This window comes from Monodelphis domestica, chromosome 7 (genome assembly GCF_027887165.1).
Source record: "Monodelphis domestica isolate mMonDom1 chromosome 7, mMonDom1.pri, whole genome shotgun sequence".
NCBI classification, from domain to species: domain Eukaryota; kingdom Metazoa; phylum Chordata; class Mammalia; order Didelphimorphia; family Didelphidae; genus Monodelphis; species Monodelphis domestica.
Window position 1 is genome coordinate 166979268 of NC_077233.1, and position 15587 is coordinate 166994854.

Consider the following 15587-nt stretch of genomic DNA (forward strand, 5'->3'; position numbering starts at 1 on the left):
TCCATTCTTCCTCCCTTAGTCCTTTCCTTTCTCCCTCTCTCCTTTCCTTCCTTCCTTCCTTCCTTCCTTCCTTCCTTCCTTCCTTCCTTCCTTCCTTCCTTCCTTCCTTCCTTCCTTCCTTCCTTCCTTCCTTCCTTCCTTCCTTCGTTCCTTCCTTCCTCCTTTCCTTCCTCCCTCCCTATTTTCCTTCCTCCCTCCCTCCCTCCTTCCCTCCCTCTCTTCCTTCCTTCCTTCCTTCCTTCCTTCCTTCCTTCCTTCCTTCCTTCCATTCTTCCTCCCTTAGTCCTTTAGTCCTTTCCTTTCTCCCTCTCTCCTTTCCTTCCTTCCTTCCTTCCTTCCTTCCTTCCTTCCTTCCTTCCTTCCTTCCTTCCTTCCTTCCTTCCTTCCTTCCTTCCTTCCTTCCTTCCTTCCTTCCTTCCTTCCTTCCTTCCTTCCTTCCTTCCTTTCTTCCTTCCTTCCTTCCTTCCTTCCTTCCTTCCTTCCTTCCTTCCTTCCTTCCTTCCTTCCTTCCTTCCTTCCTTCCTTCCTTCCTTCCTTCCTTCCTTTCTTCCTGACTCCCACCTAGAGGAAGTCTTCCTTGGGCAGCATAATGTACAAGGTGATCTCATCTGAAGTGAAGTTTACAAATATATTTAAGAAAGCCATTAATCTTCCACATGGAGGAACTATTCTGGCATGAAGGCAACCTTTATGACAAAATCATTTTTACACTCAGTTGAATATACTCTATGTTACAATAGCCCCATAGTGATTAGAAGGATGTAATTCAGTGGGTGGGTACAACATCAGCAGTTATATTTTAAACAACAAGCATCCCTATGAGAAAAGTCAGCTATCAATTCAGTTTAGCCTCATTACGTATATTACATTGCTTAAGCTTTATAGTATTTAGGGATTGAGCCTCTATAGGCTGTTACACACATGCATATGCATATGATAGCAGAAGTCTATTCATAGGTTTTTAAACAAAGAGACAGATTCTAATTGGATTAGATGCATTTTTCAAACTTAAAGTTTAATTTTTACTCTTTTATCGCTGTACAGTACAACCTGATAACTTGATTCCCCCTTCTCTGGGACTTGAACTCAGATCATCCTGAATCTGTGACTTCTATTCCCTCTGCAGTGGGTCTCATATTTTTAGTCTCAGAATCCTTTTATACTCTTCAAATTATTGACTCCTATTAACGTGTAAGTTATATTACCAACATTTAATGTATAAAGAATTAAAATGTTAGTCATATTTTGAAAATAGTTTTGCCCTTGTCTGTTCTCGGAAAGGGTCCTGAGAACCACTACCCTGTATCATGCTGCCTCTTAACTTTCTCTTTAGCACATTCATAAAAAGATGTCATTGTTTTGTCTGGTACCAAGGAAATGGGGCTATGGCACTTCAACTCTGTTTGTATTTATAGCAGACTAATGAGAAACATGATTTTGATGAATCTTTTGGGTGGAAGTCTCGTTGGTATAAATAATGTTGTTGCTTTCTTAGACTTTAGGCTGAGGATAACTTGGTGGATACTCAGAGGTCATGGCTATAGCAGACAAAAAAATAAGGTTCCTCCCAAAGAAAACTTCAGATTATTTTAAATGTGTGACAGAAACCATAGTCTGAACTTTAAGCAAAAGAAGACAGTTCAGGAGCATAGATATAACTGCTATATTTTGCTTTTGCTGACCACATGCCAAATAAAGTACTTTATTTTTAGTCAACTCACTCATATTCTAATTTTCTACTTCAGAAGTTACTTGGCTGGTTTTTGTTTTTGTTTTTGTTTTTGTTTTTGTCATCAAACTAGTCACATAAGCTAAGAAGGCTCCATAAAAGCTAACAAATAGAACCAGAAAGGCTGTTTGCTTTTTTTTTCTTAGTCCAGGAAACACTTAGCCAATACTTTATGTAGCCAAGTGTTCATCAGCCAATTCTAAATAGATCAAACACATTCCAGCTTAATTCCTGGCAATGGGAAGGACCATAGTGATAGAGTTCTTTTCTGCAGGTAAATAAATTGGAGGAGATATTGAGAAGTCATAACAGAGTTAAAGAGGTTATGGCTTTTTAATGCTGTATTTTAAGAAGAATGAAGCAAAAGATCCAAATGTTTATTAGTTTAAGTTCTTTACAACAGCTCCAACATTAAGGAGTCAAGAGATGAGACATATATAGCATTGTATAAATTATTAAAAAAATTATAAAGTAAAGGCATTATCCAAGAGACACAAAACTTCTCTTGATAATTTCCCTCAAATGGAACGAGGAGCCAACCCAGAGGGAACAATGCCTATCACTGTTCCAACAAATTGAAAAATAAATGTAACTTGGACTTGGTATTAAATGCAGATAGAAATCCTTGTGATTTCATTGCTTTAGGGAATTCTCTGATGAGGAAGTCCCTTCTTCTAATGCAGATTGGCACCTTCTTTGAGATATAAGAGTATAAAATGTTTGCCCAGGGCCATACAGCCAGTCAAAGGGGTGACTTGAGCTTAGGTCTTCCTGGTTTCAAGACCAGACCTCTATCCACCATGCAATACTGCCTCTCTTGATATTAAATACTAGGGGGAAGAATTAATTTACTATATTGATAACCAAAACAATATGGACTGTTTGGATCCCAGCTTTCATATTGGTTTAAAAAACCCTACAAATAATAGAAAATTGGAACCTTCTCTCAAATAATTAAAAGGTGAAGGGGAACAGAATGATATAAGTCCAAAATAAATGTCTAAAAATAGTTATATTATCAAATGATGCTTTCTTTAGTGAGGGGAGGGGGAAAAGGGAGTTTCCTGGGAATTTTAATGTAACAAACAGATAAAATTAGAAAAAATAATTTATACTCTACCTTTTTAAAATGTTTACATATGACACCACATTTCACTTCGAACAAAATAATAAAGTCATACTCTGAGAAACTGAATGGAATAGATGTCTTGTCTACCCACTTCTGGGACTGCTTAATTACCCTTTACCTTAGTTCTAGTCTTTTTGGGGAATGAATTGCTTTCTTCTTAAGTTGATATAAAGGATCAGAAGAAGCAGAAGTGCTCTCCCTCCTTTTTTAAAAGATAATTTTTATTGATTCTTTTTGTTTTTCATCCTGCATTTTTCCATTGTTCTCCTTATCACTTATTCCAAAGAATTAAAAAAAAATAATTAAAAGAGAAAATATTAAAATAGAGTACATATTTACATATATAATACATTCAAATCAGGCCTCTCACAAAGAATGGCTATTTGATCTTGGACAGATCATTTAAATTCTCAATGCTTTAGGACCATAACTTGCAAGAAAGGTGCCTACTATGTGTCAAGGAATGTGCTAATAAACACTTTGCAAATATCAACCCTGGCACATTAGACAAAACCTTGGGCATATAAGCTTTTCTGGATGATGAGTGTAAATTTGGGGTATTTCTTTTCACCTCACTTTTGCAAATGCCTAGGGCCTGAATATTTTCATCCCAGCAGACTTTCCACTTTTAGGGTACACTGACAGTCCCCCTATTCCCTGGCTATGGTCATTACCTTTTTCTAGGTGGGGAAAGCTTTTTCAAAAAACCTTTCTCCAGAGTCCTGTTAAGTGTGATCCTAGCAAAATTCCCTGGAATGCTTCCTACTCAGGATGCAGTACTACAGCTATTGTGTCTTTTAAGAACATTCTGCTGTTAAGCACTTGTAGGAATGTTATGGCAAGCAGGGGCAAGTAGATTTCTAGTTGAGAAGCCCAATTTTAGTGCTGAAACTGATACCAGCAATGCATGTTCTATTAACTTTTGTTATCTATCTCTCTGATCATGGGTTCAGAACAGAATAAAAAAGAGTAGTGAGTGGACCTGTTATTTTACTAGCATAGGGGACTCCATAATGAGGAAATTCCCCCTAGCAATGGAGGTTGCCACCTTTCATGAAACAGTCAAAGAGGTTGCCTAGAGGAGAGATGTCATGGGCTACAAAATTCCTGGGTGTAGTTTTAATCTGATGAAAATGTAATTGAGAAATGTGTAACAAGACAAAAATACAACACAACATAGATAATGTTAATTTGTCGTTTTCTAAGTCAATATGCCACATGCAGAGATCTGATTCTATTTGAATGTTATACCACTGGTTAGAGCACTAATAATTTCAGTGATTTGTCCAAGTTCACCTAAGAGAGCATATTGTCAGGAACTTGATTTAAGTTGTTGACTTCCTGACTTTGAAAAATCCCTGTCTGCCTACCACTCTTACAGGCAAGATATGAATTCTTCTTCTAAAGAATCCTTTCTTCTTTATATTTTCTCTTCTCTTCTATTCAATTCATTTAGTTCAAAACTTCATAGACTGACTTTAACATCAAGCCAATTCTTATAAAGGTGGTTGGGAATGATATTTATCCGTTAACAAATTGTAAGAGACTTTTAGCAGTCATTGAGATAAACTGCATTATTTTCCAGACGAAGGGACTCTGGGAAAAATAGAAAGAGTAGCTTTCCCCAGTCACACAGCTAGTATGTGTCAGAAGCAGATTTTGAACCCAAGTCTTCTGGGCCCTGAGACTGGTTCTCTGTCCACTCTAGGACATTATCTCTGATTATACTTCATAAATAGTAAAAGTAGACTGTTAGCTATCTACCTCAACTCTTCTCATTTTACAGATGAAGATTATGATAATGAATTGATAATGGGATGATAAATAATGGCATTTTACTATGTTTGGATATGGATTATTGCATATGTGTATTGTATTGTATTAGAACCAGGGTGAGCAGTGAAGTATAATGGAAAGGACACTGGATTTGGAGACAGATCAGGTTTGAGCTCTGACTTTTACCCAGGAGTTCTATGACATGGGCCAAATCACTGACCCTCAAGTTATCTCTACAGTTGGGGATAATAATATCTGCCCTGCTTAGGTCTAAGAGTTGCCTTGAGGAAACACACTTTGTAGACTGTCAAATATCAAGTAAATGTAAATTATTCTTCAGTCTCACCCAGTATATATAGTATCTTGCCCTTAGTAGGTTCTTAGTAAATACTTGTTGGATGGGATGAAGTCTTAAAAGATAGCATAAGGTATCAGGAAAATCCAGAGCATGAGAAAGAAAACACAAAAGCACCTATTTGTAAGATTAATTTACTCTTCTCTCAAAAACTAAAATTTTATGGACTACAAAAGTCATCTTCCATGATGCTTATTGTTGGGATCATGTTACGGCAGAGCAGAAAGCTCCAGAACTACTACTTGGGCTTTTATCGTGTACTTGTGCCAATTTCAAATCTTATTAGGCAAGGAAGTGGTGCCTGGCAAATGATTCGTCTTGCCTTTTCTTATTAATGCCTCTCAATTCATTTTTATTGAACTAATTAAACTTAGAGTGATATTTCAAGTACAGATTTTTTTTCATTACTGAATCTTAAGCCAGCACATTAATGTTGAAGAACTAGGGTGAGTCAGATGCTTACTCATTTGTGGAACTTTTCATTTAAAAAATTCAGGCTTTGCCAACTTTGCATCAAGTTTCCTTTGGAAACTGTAAGGGCAGGATGGTACAATTTTGTCATGATTAAAAATAAAACAAACAAGCTCAAAGATTCTCCTGGCCCCTTCCCATTTCCTCTCTCCCTACCCCTCCTCCCACCAAAGGAAGCTGCAGAGAAAGAAAACAAATTCCTAGACTGTGGGCATGCCATACCCTTGCTATGGCAAGCTTGAGACTTAGCTTAGAAAGGAAAAACAAATCTTGCCTAGGGCTTTTAAAAGGATAAGCTCAAATTTGAAGATAAAACTAAAGTTTATGCTTTGGCATTCTTTAGAAAGGATGTTGTGTTTATGATCCTTTTCTCCCTGGGTTTACCATATTGTTTTCAGGCAGTTAGATCCCATTCTGCTGAAAATAAGTGAATTGTTCACTCTATAAGCAGTAGACCGCTATGGACATTTTCTAATTCTTGCTTTGGAACCTATATGTTAATAAGAGACCCATTCATGCTAGAATATGTTCTACTGTGTCCCAGAACCCAGGATGGTGTCATGGTACCCACTAAAATATATCTTAATCTAGCACAGTTTCCTGTATTCTCCATAGAAGGAAGAACTCCAGGAAAATTCACTGTATCTAATCAGAAGAAACTCTACTGCAGGCATAGCCTACTGAGTTTAGAACTGTTGCCAATCGATGATAATATATAGCCCAGAGTCTCTTGGAAGGCTACTTAAATGATAAATAATTATTGCTCAGGCATAGTGTAAACAACCTAAAATATCTTAGAGATGAGGAATTATCTAGGAAAACTGCTTCATAAAGGATAATATTAAATAAATATGTGACTGGAAGAAAACAAAAGAGCTGGTCACATAAGGAGAGTGGGGGATAACTGCTGGATAGGAAGTAAACAAGCATTTATTAAAGCATCTACTAAGTGCCAGGCACTGTGCTAAGTACTTTACAAATGTTACCTCATTTGAGCCTCACAACAATCTTGGGAGGCAGGTGTTATTACTATCCCCAGTTGAATAAATTGAAGCAGACAAGTGAAATGCCTTGTCCAAGGTCACATAGTATTCCAATTTGAATTCTGGTCTTCTGAACTTCTGATATTAGTGTCCCCGAGGCCACTAAAGCTGCCTGGACAATTCCATTGTCATTCATCTACTGTGAAGAAAATTCAGGGAAATCTAGAACTTTGGCTGGATCCCTATGGGGGAATTATGGGAAAGCACACACGACAGGTGGGAATGTGCATGCTTAGAGGGAATGCTTAGAAGTAACCTTTTTGAGTATTGGAGTATGATGGTTGGACCACCATCCTTTCAGATATTGCCAATAGGCTACTTTACAGAAGGCTAAGCTTCTGTATGTGAAGGTGTGAAGAATGTGAAAGTGAAGGCTCATATAAAGTCATGTGTTATGTTAGTGATGATAAATCAATTGTCCTTTGCTCTGTATTGTTTTTTCTAGCCTCTGGTTCATGCCTTCCTTAACTGTTATATCATAGTAATTGTGAGACTTGTCAGCCTAAATGAATCCATTTCAAAATTGTTTTTATTCTGTACTCAAGTTGTAGTTTACTTGGCTGCTATGACTTGGTATACGATTACGTTTGTTTTGACTTAACTTTCATTTCAATAACCTCTAACTCTTTGTAATTTTGAATAATATGGAACCCAAACTGTTCATAGAATGATCTGTTTATACTAGCTTACTAGAGTGAATAGTGTTATTAAAAAAGAAAAGCAAGGTTTGAAAGGTACAAAGTGAATGTTGATTTCATTTTCTGCAATTGCAGAAAATAGCTGGCTTTCTTTTGCAAATGAACTTCTTCATTTGGGGTACAAACACCCTTAAAATAACTTACCTTTTGGGTGCTAATGCAGCTTTGTTCATCATAGAAATGAATGGATCAACAAAGAAAACTATGATTGGGGAAATCATTCATTTGGTGCTTAGTATGTGCCAAGTCTAGGCTAAATTCTTGAAATACAAACAGACTAGTGACTAGTCCTTGCTCTCAGGGATCTCACAAACTAATTGAGGGAGACAACATAGTATGAAGTTTTGCTCTAAGGAGTATGGAGGTTCCAAGGGTATAGCTAAGGGCAGATTTCAAGGCTCCTGGCACTTTAGGATGCATTGACCAAGCTGAGGACCCTGTGACCTGATGAATGGAAATGCCTAGGGGTTCTTCCTATCTGAAGCCTTATGGCTAGTGATTTCCTGCTATCAAGCAATGGGAATAGCTGTGCCTGGTTTGCTAGGGTTAGGAATGGCCAGTGGGCCCAAGTAGAGACTTTCTGTTCCTTCCCATAGGGATGGTAATGGAGGGTCCCACCTTGGCCAAGAGGCACCAAAGAGAAGGGAGAATAGGCAGTTAGGCTGAGGCTTAGGTAAGGCTCCCTCCTTCTAGGTGCTGGATGGGATATGTTCCATTAGGTCTTTTCCTTGAAATATTTGTCCTTATTCCCTTTGATCTGTCTTTAGAATTTGACATTCCTGATCTTCTGAAATAATGTCTTCCCTGAAGTTTTTGTGACAATTCAGTTTCCTAGTTCTCTTCCTTCTTGTAGGACCGCTGCCCAGTTTTTACCTCTGAACCATAGCATTTCCTTAGAATTTTGCCCTGGACTCTCTTTTTTTCCTTTATTCCTTTTCATGAAGAATCCCAGCATTTTCCATGGATTCTGCTATATACCTGATAAAGGCACCACCATTCTTCCAGGTTCCCAGATGTATAGCCATGGTGGTGTCCTTGGCCCCTCACTGTCCTTTACTCCACATATTCTAACTAGGTTGCCAGATCATATGTTTACTTCTATTCCACCTGTAAGAATGAAAAAAAAATACTGGGAAGTAATTATCTAAACTATAATGACATTTACAGTATAAAGTGGCAAATTACAAAATGTCAGGGTCCTAGCTCTCCCAAAGGCCCAGTGCTTATGTGTCACCGGGATATTGAGTCAAATCACACAGACCCTGCCTCCTCCTGAACAGGGAGGTGGTCTTCTGAATACCTCTTTTCAGAGGGGATGATCAGAAAAGTTTTGTTTTTTTAAAGAAGGTATACTCTATAAAGTAATGATCAATTCCATATGTGATAAAAACCAAGGTCATCCATGTGGTTTCAAAGCCAACGGAGATATTATCTGGACACCAATCAGGTTGCTGGATACATGCACAAATCTCCCCTTGGCAAGGATATCTTGCTGGGGCATTTCAAAGGATTGTCTTTGTGATTTTTATTCACAATACAATTATTGATTACTGATTCTCATATACAATTATTCAATTAATAATTGGGGTTATTCCTTATAATTTATTCTATCATGATTATAATTTCCTTTAATAATGACCATTTAAGAGAATTAAATGTAGAAACCAAACACAAAAATATTAATACAACAATATATCCTAATTCAAACAGCTTAACCAAGTTATCTTTTAGACATTCCTCACATGTGATCCCTTCTCAGTACTCACATAACCACTAGCTTAGCTCAGGTCCTTATAACATATTGCCTAAGCTACTCCAAAAATCACCTAATTGGACAGCTAGCTTTCAGTCTTTCCTTTCCAAACTGCCCTCCTCAGAACTGCTAAAATAATCTCCCTCAAGCACAAGCCTGACTGTAGTATCATTTCTCCATTTGAGAACCTCCCTTTTGCCTGTAAGGTAAAATGCAAAGATTCTCAGTGGGCTTTTAAATCCCTTCATAATCTGACTCTAGTATATCTTTCCAAACTTAAGGAAAATAGCTCTTTCGTGCACCCTCTTTTCTAGGCAACCTGGGTTTCTTGATATTCTTTGAATTTGGCGTTCCATTACCCACCTTAGTTATGTCACAGATAGCTCCTTCCCCCACCATCTAAGTAACTCTCCTTCAGAACAAATATTTTCTAGTTTCCTTTAAGGCTCAGCTCATGTGCTACCTATGGGAATCCATTTCCAATTACCCTATTTGTTAGAGCTCTCTCCCTCCTCTTCAGATTATCATGTATATAATGATATATTTATCTACCAAATAGAATGTAAGCCTCTTGCAGCTAAGAGCTATTTTATCATAGTAGCCCCAATGACTTTTTCATAAAAAAATGTTTATTAAATTCTCATTGGATTGGATTGGATATACATCATAACAAATCTTTTTCTTTTAGTACAATCTGACGTGGAAATACAAAAGAAAAAATGGTTAATATTTCTGAAAGGTATCTTGAAAGTAAAAGCTTATTCAGTGTGAATAATATCTAATCATACCAGATTTGGAGACTCTTCAGATGTAGAAGGCTTTTAAGAAAAGTATTGGTACAATTTGTACAACCCAGTGGAATTGTGTGTCGTCTCTGGTAGGAGGGATGGAAGAGGGGAGGGAAAGAAAATGAATCACATAAACATGGAAAAATATTTGAAAATAAATACATTAATTAGTTAAAAAAGATATTGGTATAGCACTTTTAATAGAGCAATGGATGCCAAATTAACATGGCTGCAAGCAGTCTGTACTACCCAATAGCCAGTAAGAGCCTTTCTGGATGACTGGGCAAAATATTTTCTTACTAGGTCTCAAAAGAGAATGTTTTGTTAGGGATGGAAAGGCAGAACCCAGTCCCTTGATGATAGGAAGCTCTTCGGAAAGCCTTAGTCTAGTGAGTGTGTCATGGGAAACCATGTCCAAGGGGGGCATTCCATACCTTGGGGTAATAGTCTTGGCAATGTCCTGAGGTAGCATTTCCTGTTCCTCAACAGGCAGTTATGTCCAACCTTTTACCAGCTCTATCCTTGCTTGGCCTTTTTACACAATGGCATGTACAACTGAGGTGTCATTTTGGAGCCACTAGCACTAGCTGGCAGGGATAGTTGCATAGGTAAGGATGGTAGAATGGGCTTTTTTATGTCATTGAGATAATAGAATTCCACTTAACCTTTCTCTTCTGAAGAACTGTAGCTGTGGTGCTGGCTGCGGTGGTTATGTGGTATTGGTTGTGGCACCCTTCTTGGTGCCTATCACAAACTCAGTTTTTGTTCTTTCCTTTTTGGGGTTTTTTCCATAGTTGGCATCTTCAGATCATCATCCATGGGGGTCAAACATTTCTCTGGGATAATTGCTGTGAAGCATTTCAATTGAAACATTGGATAAGCTTCTCATAAATGCTGGGATTCCAAAATGCCTTCTTCCTCTGAAAAATGTAATTCAATTCCATCCCTTCCTTTATCTTCTGCTCATATAGTTTTTGTGTTTTGTCCTGGAGAAGACTTGAGCATCTGCCATGGAGTTCAGGGGGAATTTCAATGTCATCATGAGACATGTTCCTGACTCTCTCAGAGAAGGAGTCAACCAACTCCTGAGGCTTTCTCTTTTCTAGTTATGAAAACTCCTTTAGGTCATCAGCCTCAGGTTTTTCAGTCTCTGAATCTTCATCTCCCTATTGTCTCCTATTTTATTCACCCTTTTCCTCAAAACTATTTCTATTTCCCTGAGGACAAGAACAATCATCATCTTCATAAATTTAAGATATTAAGCCACCTTTTCCCACTGCTGCTATCTTGCTCCAAGCCTCAATAATGTTGCTCATGCTGGCTATCTTCCTTCTTCCTGACACCAGTGCTCCTGAATGATACTGGGACTTCCTTATGGAAGCCTCATGGCACCCTCACTTCCTCCCCAATCCTAACCTTTTTTTTCTTAACAAGGAGCTATTTAAAAAAAAGTGAATTCCTCCATGTGAACTGGAATGAATTCCAGGAATTGATGCAGAGTGAAAGAAGCAGAACCAGGAAAACATTGTACACAGAGACCAATACACTGTGGTACAATCAAATGTAATGGACTTCTCTACTAGCAGCAAAGCAATGACGCAGGACAATTTAGAGGGACTTATGAGAAAGAACACTCCACATTCAGAGGAAAAACTGTGGGAGTAGAAACACAGAAGAAAAACAACTGCTCAACCACAAGGATCAATGGGGATATGACTGGGAATATAGACTGTAAATAATCACATTAGTGCAAATATTAGTGGTATAGAAAAGGGTCTTGATCAATGACACATGTAAATCCCAGAGGAATTGTGCATCAACTACGAGAGGAGGGCTGGGGGAGGGCAGGAAAAGAACATGAATCTTGTAACCATGGAAAAAAGATTCTAAATTAACTAAAATTTTTAAAAAAGGGAATTCCTTCCTGATGCCAACTCCATTTTCCAGTATTTGTTAAAAGAAAAGAAATCTAAATAAATGGTTTGTGTTAAAGCTGTAGAATCATGGAATAGCAAAACTATAGAACAGATGTAGGCATCATGGAGGCAAATATTCTCACTTTTCAGATGGACAAATTGAGTACCCATAGATGTACGCTAAAAAATCTTGGCATTTTAATTTTCTTGAAAAAGTATGGAATAAAGGAGAAGGAAAGAGATATATAACTCATCAATATGGTTTTTATAAGTGAATATTGTGTTTAGGAACCTGGGTTAGGCATTGTGAAAAATAGAAATATTAGACACGGATAAGCAAAACATATTATTCTGTAATAATCTTTGCAAGCACTTGTAAAGCTTTGTTGCCAAAAGCTATAATCAGAAATTATGACAGACAGAAGTTGGGGAATGGCTGAACAAATTATGAATAATGTAATGAAATATCATTGCACTGTAAGAAATCATGAAAGAGACAGATTATGAGAAACACAGGACTTTTATGGACTGAGGCAGAGTGAAGTGAACAGAAACCAGAGAAAAATTTATACAGCAACTTCAACATATAAAGGAAAACTGTTGGGATCCCTACAATGTCCAACTGTGAATCCAGAAGACCAATGATGAATGATACTTCCCACCTCTTGGTCAGAGAGATGATGGAATGATTAGTGCAGAATAAAACTTTTTTTTTTCAAATATGTTTAACATGTGGTGTTGTTTTGTGTGTGCCTGTACTTACTTGTTCCAATGGAGGCCTGGTTTTTTTGAAAGGGGAGAGTTTTAAAACAACAATGGAAGGATAGGGACACTGATTCTAAAAAAAAAAAGTAAAAGAAGAAAGCAAAAGAGAATCAATTTTTAAAATATAGTGAAGGAAAATGAAATTCAGAATGAACCACATATATCCTGGGCAGTACTGAAACTACCATGCTAAATTTGAAATATGTAAAAGAAAATGGTGTATGTTGTGGAGATTCATGACTTCAGTTGTAGTACTCTTTTTCCATATGTTCTCTTAGTTTATTGATATTGGTCAAATTGATGATAACAAAAAGGGGAAATTTAAAAATTATAGCAGAGCAATTTTTATCCAAATTAAATCTGTAACATCCTTGGATTTGACTCCTTTTTGTATTTCAACATAAGTATCAATGATTGGTTGCAAAGGGCTGGATAATTCATTGGAGTGTTTACTGTTGCTTTTCTTTTTCCATAACGTTCCACTATTCACACGTGTTTGTTTTTTTTTCTCCTCATTTTATAGTTGTGCCATCAGCAAATCTGATCACGCCCAATCTCACAGTTGAGGAAGGGAAGTCCATCACATTGTTTTGTAACACATCAGGACATCCAGCTCCTGATGTATCCTGGGATGTCGGTAATCTGGTTTCCAAACATATGGTAAGGTTTATGTTCAGCTGTGTAATAATTCAGACACATGATATTTCTACTTGAGATAGTATTAAACCTGGTGATCATCATTTAATATTTTCCAGAATACAAATAGAAATGGAAAGTGAGTTTTTGACTTACATTTATTTTCCATCTGTTTTTAATCAAGAAATACCAGTGCAGATTGTGTGATACAAGCAGATTTGCATTTTAGTTTATGTACCCCCATAGATGGCAAAGTCTGTATATCCACAGTGAGGTCTTGGTGACGACATAAGCCAGGTGAGTCAAACTGCTTGTGGTCTTTTTCCTTGGCGAAAGGTAAGTGTCAAATAAAGGAGTGTTTTAGCTTAACCACCTGGGAATGTGACACCTGGAGCCAGGTACAGGCAGGGAAACTGTTATGACTTTTTTTTTCCTTGCTTTTGCAACGTTAGGAGACACAAAATCATTTCACTCTGGGACTTCCTAACAATTGATTTTTATTTTTTGTTTTGTTTATTCATTTGTAGAATGAAACAAACAAGGCATCGGCCTCCTTAAAGATAACTAACATTTCATCTGATGACAGTGGAAAGCAAATCTCTTGTGTGGCAGAAAACATTGTAGGAGAAGCTCAAGATACTGTCAACCTCACGGTGCATTGTACGTAAATAGACGTGCATACACTTTCCTTTACAGATTCTTTTGGCCCAAACTCCCTTAACTGTTTTGGCCTTCAGGTTATTAATCAGCGATGTTGCTTAATATGTGAGCAAAACCTGTGAATTGTGTGGCATGTACATAACTAAGATTATTGGCTTCCTGTATATGGTGCAATCCTTTTTAATGATTCTCTCCCTCTCTCCCTCTTTCCCTCTCTCTGTCTCTTTCTCCCTCCCTTTGTCTCTCTGTCTCTCTTCTCTGTGTCTCTCTGTCTCTCTCTCTCTGTCTCTGTCTCTGTCTCTGTCTCTGTCTCTCTCTCTCTCTCTGTCTGTCTCTCTCTCTTTCTCTCTCTTTTGCATGGATAAATCCTCTTTAAAGTATCTTTTGATTCCTCTTTCTCCCTGCTTTAAGACTCTCTTACTTTCTTGGAATTGTCCTATTGTTTTTTCTTTTCTTTAAGTAAATATCTCTTAGTCTGTTGGCTTATTTTGTTGATATAATGTACAATTTGAATCCAGAGAATCAAATTGCTAAAAAAAACCTCCACAAAACTCCAAATGTGATGTCACTAAAAAAGTTAATATCTAAGGAATTGGGAAAATATTTAGACATATCTGTGTATGTGTGTGTGTGTGTGTGTGTGTGTGTTTATGGTACAGCAAACACCCTTTAATTTGGAAATGGAATGGTTAGAGAATAGGGGTGTGTCTCAGGGGTGTGCCAGAGTCACCTACAATTGGTTCATGAGAGGCTTTTGTTAAATTTTTAATGTGACCATTTGCTCAGAGCTTGATTTATTGATTGTCTAGACTTAAGAAAGTGATACAGAAAATATTAATAATGCAAACTCAGCTTAAAAATGTATCATGCATACATTTTTGGGGAACTAGCACACCTCTGTCCTACCCAAATAAGGAAAATGGATTGTTTTTCAAAAGTACTGCAACTTTATTACAATATTGTATGTTTTGTGAATGAAATAACTGATCTTAATAAAATAAGGTAAGAAATTTTAAAATAATGTTTTAGTAGTCCTACATTATGTATCACAAATAAGAAAGTCCCAAGTTATGCTAGTTTAAAAAATGTTTACTTAGGATAAATTACTTTGTTCAAATTATTTCATATTCTGAGTTAGTGGGGGATAATGATGATGTTTTTGGCACCACCTGAATATGTATCATTCACATACATACCCATCAGATGTGCATATGTAAATATGTGTTAAACATCATTATATTTGTTTAGACACTTAGCCATACCTGACATTTCCATGCTAGATAATAAAAACCAAGACTTGGTTCAATGACAACCAATATTGCTACCATACTTAGCTAGTAATGAACTAATTGTTTGACTCTATGGGAGCACTCACCAGTATTTGTTGAAGTGAATTGAATATGAAGCCATTCTTATCCACAAACATGTGAAGAGAAGTCTTTACCTTCAGTTCTATTCATCAAATTTCCTGGAACCTGAGCTAATTATTCAGCACTCTCTGGGCATGGTGGTAGAAGTGGTTTGCCATGAAATAAGAGCAGTTCTGAAATGTAAAAGCATTGCTCTCAATCTTCTTTGTGGAAGGTGGGTTTTGATAGCCAGCTTTGGGCACTGACCCATAAATCTGTTTTTCTCAGTGAATCCTCCATGATGAAATAGATATAATCCCAAAGATTAAGATTATATTATTTTTTGAAATAGAATAATATTCGTAAAGATTATTTGAAAAGATTATTTTAAGGAACAGTAGGGCAAATCTTTCTGTAAGCTGAAGAACTACTTTGAAAATGAATAATTGGTTTTTAATTGATTTATTTTAAAAGGGCACATTCTTGCCAATGGATTTTCTTAAAATGAGACTAATGGGT

General features: G+C 36.9%; 1 protein-coding gene and 1 pseudogene across 12 annotated transcripts in view; one reads left to right on the forward strand and one right to left on the reverse strand.

Moving 5' to 3' along the window:
- NTRK2 (neurotrophic receptor tyrosine kinase 2) overlaps positions 1-15587 on the forward strand; it is a 427840-nt gene that overhangs the window by 75044 nt on the left and 337209 nt on the right. For all 12 annotated transcript variants that reach the window (XM_007498888.3, XM_056805953.1, XM_007498890.3 and 9 more), the window contains exons 7-8: positions 12947-13083; positions 13587-13719. In XM_007498888.3, coding sequence (XP_007498950.1) covers positions 12947-13083; positions 13587-13719 — 270 coding nt within the window. The remainder of the gene's footprint in view (positions 1-12946; positions 13084-13586; positions 13720-15587) is intronic.
- Positions 10452-11058, reverse strand: LOC103092266 (SAP30-binding protein-like; annotated as a pseudogene).